At 68.4% G+C, this 5,196-nt stretch overlaps 1 protein-coding gene across 1 annotated transcript; it reads left to right on the forward strand.

Moving 5' to 3' along the window:
• Window positions 1–751: 751 nt before the first annotated feature.
• On the forward strand, window positions 752–4,407 carry MEF2B (myocyte enhancer factor 2B). Its single transcript, XM_050910707.1, has 8 exons — window positions 752–805; window positions 1,011–1,214; window positions 1,287–1,415; window positions 1,506–1,668; window positions 2,638–2,783; window positions 3,313–3,424; window positions 3,519–3,609; window positions 4,095–4,407. The coding sequence occupies exons 1-8, from the start codon at window positions 752–754 to the stop codon at window positions 4,405–4,407; spliced, it is 1,212 nt and encodes a 403-aa protein (XP_050766664.1).
• The last annotated feature ends 789 nt before the right edge of the window (window positions 4,408–5,196 follow it).

A 5,196-nucleotide genomic window follows, 5' to 3' on the forward strand; every position in this document is an offset into this window, starting at 1 on the left:
GGGTCCCCCGACCCCTCGCCCTTCCCACTGCTGGCTCACGTGGCCTGAAGAGGTGGGTGGTTTCGCTTTGCTGTCTCCTCGTACAGCCACTTCCTGACCTACGAATGGCGGAGGTCAAATTTAGTCTGTTCGCGTTAGAGGAAAAAAAAAAAAAAAATTAAAAAAAAAAAAATAACCTTGAACCTAAAACCAGCCCTTTTGTTTTACGGACCCTCCCCGCAGCCGGCCCGGCCTCCCTTATAACCGCCCTCCCCATCCGACGGACCCGCCGGCGAACAGCATCAGTGCACGGGCAGGGTCGGAGCAGCCCCCGCAGCTTCGGGCGGGCGCTTGGGGATGCAAAGGCTGATCCCGTGCTCCCGGCGAGGGACCTGGCATCGTGGCACCGCGGCTTTCCGGCCGGCACGTGCAGGTGCTCGGGTCCCTGGGGCCAGTGTGGGGTGGGGGTGATGGAGCCGGGGCGGTGGAACCGGCTGGGCAGAGCTAAGGGGATTTTTTCCCCCCACCACCCCAGCAGAATTTCCCGATTTTTTTTTTCATTTTCAGTTTGCCACCATCTTTGCTGAAAAAAAAAATCTGGAAACTTCCTCCAAAAACTTACTTATTTCGGCAAAACTTATTTTTGAAGTCTGGAGGGGTGAGGAGGTGCGTGCAGCGCCGGGGCAGATGCTCGCTCAGGCCGGCCCCGGGCTGCAGGGGCTCAGGGGCTTCTCGCTCTCTTCCAGCCCCCCCTCGAGTGTAGGAGGCGAAAATGGGCCGGAAAAAAATACAGATCAGCCGAATACTGGATCAGCGGAACCGGCAGGTAAGAGCTGCTCGGCGATGAGGTGGGGACGAGGGGGACAGGGAGCCACGAGGCCGCGAAGGGAGGCAAAGCCGCTCTGCTCCCCCCTTCCCCACGGGTGTCGGATCCTCCGGACCCAGAGGGGGTTTGGCGACCCAGGAGGAGGGTTTGGGGCCGTATCTAGGGGTCCTGGGCGCAGCATCCCGTCCCCTTCCCTGCTCTGCAGGTGACCTTCACCAAGCGGAAATTCGGGCTGATGAAGAAGGCGTACGAGCTGAGCGTCCTGTGCGACTGCGAGATCGCCCTCATCATCTTCAACAGCACCAACCGCCTCTTCCAGTACGCCAGCACCGACATGGACAAGGTGCTGCTCAAGTACACGGAGTACAGCGAGCCCCACGAGAGCCGCACCAACTCCGACATCCTGGAGGTAGCGGCGGGGGGCGGCCGGGGTGGGGCCGGGATGGGCGCAGGACCCCTCTCACCGCCCTGCTCCCCGCAGACGCTGAAGCGCAAGGGGCTGGGGCTGGAGAGCCACGAGCTGGAGCTGGACGAGGGGCCGGATCCTGGGGAGAAGGCGCGAAGGTTGAGCGAGGGCATGGACCTGTCGGTGGCACGGCCCAGGTTTTACGTGAGTCGCTGCCGTCCCGCGGCGCCGGGGGCGAGGGTCTCCCGAGGGTCCCGTCCCCTCCCCGTCCCTCAACTCCACTTCATCCCGCAGAGCCCGGCGCCGCTGCCCGAGGCAGCCTACGGCAGCTCCCCGCCGGCCACCGATGCATCTCTGGGCAGTGCCAGCGGCTCCCCGCAGGGCCAGGGCCGCCCGCCCGCCTTCAAGCCGGCAGCACCGAAGCCACCGGGACGCTCACCAGGACCACTGCCCCCAGGTAGGCTCGGACACGTTGCCCAGGGATGCTGCGGGGAGCTGGCTGCGGGGGAAAGGGTCCCTGCCATGGGCACCCCATCCCCACCATAGGCACCCTGTTCTCGTCGGCCCCACGGGGATTTTCCCGGCCAGGCGCCGCATGCAAAGCTCCTCTTGCAGCATCTCCTGGGGATTTACCGGGAGTGGGGCCGGGGTGGGTGCGTGGGCAGGTAGCGCCGCCGCAGCTGTGGAAACACCGTCCCCTGCCTCCATCCAGCTGCTTCCTGCGCCCTGCCGGTACCCGGCACCCGGCTGGCCCCGGCACCCTGGGCACCCTGCGCCCACAGCTCCCTCCCGTGTGGCACAGCTCGGAGCTGGGCACGAGGGGCTCATCCTGGCCGGTGGGACGGCACCAGCCCAGGCTGGTGACGGGGACACGGGTGCCTCCAGGGCCGCGCAGCAGAAAAGTGGCCGGAAAAAATGATGCTGGGGCTTGACCAGCGGAAAATCCCTGGGTGGGCGGGAGGTGGCATGGGGGCGGCTGGGCGATATTCCCGGTGCAGGATGCGAGCGTGCAGCATCCCCATCTCCCTGGATAGGGACCGGCGTGCCGGCCCCAGGTACGCTGGACATCCCCGCAGGAGGTCCTGGCCGCTCCGTGAGGGAGCTGGGGCAAGGGTGCTCCCCACGGCAGGGTCCGGCCGGGGAGGTTTGCAGCCTGCTGAACCCAGGGCCAGATCCAGCCACCGCCTTCGTCTGCCGTTTCCGCTCGCAGCGTGCGGCCACGGCGGGCCGGGGGCGGCCGCCGCAGCCCAGGTGCGCCGACGGCCTCGCGCAGGAAGTGGGTTTGCCGGAGCACAGCACCGTGCAGGCATGCACGGCTGCCCGCGGTGACGAGGGCACCGTGGGGATCCCCCGAGGACCGGAGCTCCCGGGACCCCACATCCCTCGAGGCCACCCCGTGCATCCTCCTGTTCCTCTGTCCGTCCAGGTATCAGCTACCCCCTCTTCCCTGCCAGCAGCGTGAACCGAGCCCTGGCCACCAAGACACCCCCGCCGCTGTACCTGGGGGCCGAGGGCCGGCGCGGTGAAGCCCATGGCAGCTTGGCGAGCAGCCGGAGCAGCGGCAGCGTGGCGGTGAGTGCTGCAGGGGTGGGACACCGGGCCTGCAGCACCCACCGCCTGGGCTGGCATGCTGGCAGTCCCCCCCCGATCTGCAGCCCCCTGTCCATGGGGTGGGCTGGCTCTGGGTCCCCGGGATGCCCCTGATGCCCAGGCAGGCGGTTGGGACCCCCTGGCCATGGGGTTTCCATGGGGGTCGGTGCCAGCAGGATGCTCGGTGGCCTTGGGCACCCCCTCGCCAGCAGTGACACCATGGGAGGGGGCAGCAGGGCGGGTGGTGAGGGGTCCCCCCTGGCTCGCTGCAGCCAGGCATTTCCCGGCAAGTCACCGTGCCTGGTGTCCCCGGGACCATGCAGACGTCCCCTCCTCAAATTCAGCGAGGAGCTTCTCCGATCCACTCCCACCTCCCCTTCCTCATCCCAGCACCGGGGCTTTGCTGGGGGGCACAGGAAGGGGCTGGGGAGGGGAGAGGCTGCATCATGAGCCCCCCCCCCAGGGGGTCAGCAGCACAAAGCCTGACGGGGAGCACCCCACTTTCCCGCAGCGGCCGCTGTACCCCGCTCTGCAGACCCTGAGCCCCGTGCTCACCGCGGGCAGCTCCGGCGTCCCGAGCCACGGCCTCGCCAGCTTCCCCTTCCTCGCCCCGGCCCAAGCGGGTAAGTCCTGGCCCCTCGGTCCCAGGATAACGCGGACCCCCCCGGCTGCGGACCCCCCCCAGCTCCAGCTCACTCTTGGCCTCCTGCTCAGCAGAGTTCGGGGCTGGTGAGGCCCCGCTGCCCCCCAGCTTCCTGCAGCCCGGCCCCACAGCGTGGCAGCACCCACGGGACATGGCAGCACTGGGGTAAGGATGGGGGACGGCTGTGGGGTGGGGGACGGTGGGGAGCACGGGTCGGGGATGAGCCTGTTGATGAGGAGCTGCGGCACCCATGGGTGCCACCTCCCACCATGGGTGCTGCCGGCACCCAAGGCGCAGCCCCCCCACCTGCTGTGCTGGGGTCTGTCCAGCTTCACCCCAAAACTGGGGCGCACGGGGTCACCCCAGGAACCCCCCCCCACCCGCCGCTGTTGGCAGAGCCTATTTCCAACCGGATTTCCCTGGGGGATCTGGTCCCCATGTCCCCCCCAGTCACACACCAGGCTCCCAGCAGCCGGGTGGGCAGCTGCCCAGTGCCCGGCTGGGTCAGAGCCGGTACGTGAGGTGAGTTTGGGGGGTCTCAGCCCCTCTAGGGAGGAGAGGAGGGGTGAGCTCAATCTCTCCCCACCCTGCACACCTCGGCAGGGGATGCAGGGAGACTCGGCCTCACTCCTCCTCCTCTCTTACCCCAGGGTCAGCAGCCGGATCGTCTCTGCCGAAGAGCCGGCCCCGGCCCCCGGTGCCTCGCCGCAGCACCAAGCCATCAGCATCAAGTCGGAGCGGGTCTCCCCGGGGCTGGGCTGCCCCTCGGGCACCCCCCAGCCCCCTCTGGCCAGCCTGGCCTCCCTGAGCGAAGCCTCCCGAGGCCCCGGAGACCTCCAGCCACGGGACGACTATGCCAAGGGGTACCCCTACCCCCTGGGGCCCCCCCGGCCGCTGGCAGAGGAGCAGCGGGCCCCCGTCCCCACGCGGCGGGCGCAGGTCATGGACGCTTGGCAGAGATAGCGAGGCTGACGGGGTGCGGGGTGGGGGTGTGGGGGGCCGAGTCTGGGGGAGCAGCCCCCCGCTTCACCCCCAACCTCAGACCCCCAGGAAGCCCCCTGTGCCCTTTGCAATGCTGCCGGGGTGGTCGGCAGTGCCGTAGGGCTTCCTGTGGGATCCCGGTCCCCCACCCTGGGGCTGCAGCTCCTGGCGAACCCCCTCCCCACCCCGGTGCCCCCCACACGCTGCCGGTCCCCTCCCCTCCCTACAGCTCTGACCCCCAGCCCCCTGCGAGGCCAGGACCCCACGGGCAAGGAGCGCTACCCCGGTCCCCTGTCCGGTGCCGGACACTGTACATCCCCGTCCGTCTGTCCGTCCATCTGTCCCTGCGCCAGCGTGTCCCCAGCGAGCGGGAATGCCTGAGAAGTGCCACGGGGTGGCAGCAGGACTGAGAGCACCAGCAGCGGGTCCAACCCTGCACAGCCCTGGCCCAATCCTGCACCCAAGCCGGGGGGGGGGGCTGCCGGGGTCCCGCAGCGAGGCGGGAGGGAGGGAAGGATGGAGGGAGGCAGCTGGGGGTGGTGGGTGCTGCTCCCCCACCCCAGGGGCTCTTTTCTATTTATTATCTTCTTACCAATAAAGAGCTGGGGGTGTCGGGGTGTCTGGCGTGAGCTTCTTGGGGTCAGGCAGCGTGACTCGGGGTGGCTAATGAGGTGGTAGGTCATTAACGTCCCCAAGGGGAGAAGTGGCCCATCCCCTGACCCCCTTCGGCTCGGCATTGCCGTCCCCCATGTCCCCCAGGCTCAGAGCCGC

This window comes from Gymnogyps californianus, chromosome 24 (assembly GCF_018139145.2).
Source record: "Gymnogyps californianus isolate 813 chromosome 24, ASM1813914v2, whole genome shotgun sequence".
NCBI classification, from domain to species: domain Eukaryota; kingdom Metazoa; phylum Chordata; class Aves; order Accipitriformes; family Cathartidae; genus Gymnogyps; species Gymnogyps californianus.

Excerpts from the sequence above, each read along its gene's own strand:
- MEF2B (XM_050910707.1), top strand. The coding sequence starts at position 752 with ATGGGCCGGAAAAAAATACAGATCAGCCGAATACTGGATCAGCGGAAC. Across the intron at positions 1,215-1,286 it reads CCAACTCCGACATCCTGGAG|ACGCTGAAGCGCAAGGGGCT; the intron begins GTAGCGGCGGGG and ends TGCTCCCCGCAG. Across the intron at positions 2,784-3,312 it reads GGAGCAGCGGCAGCGTGGCG|CGGCCGCTGTACCCCGCTCT; the intron begins GTGAGTGCTGCA and ends ACTTTCCCGCAG.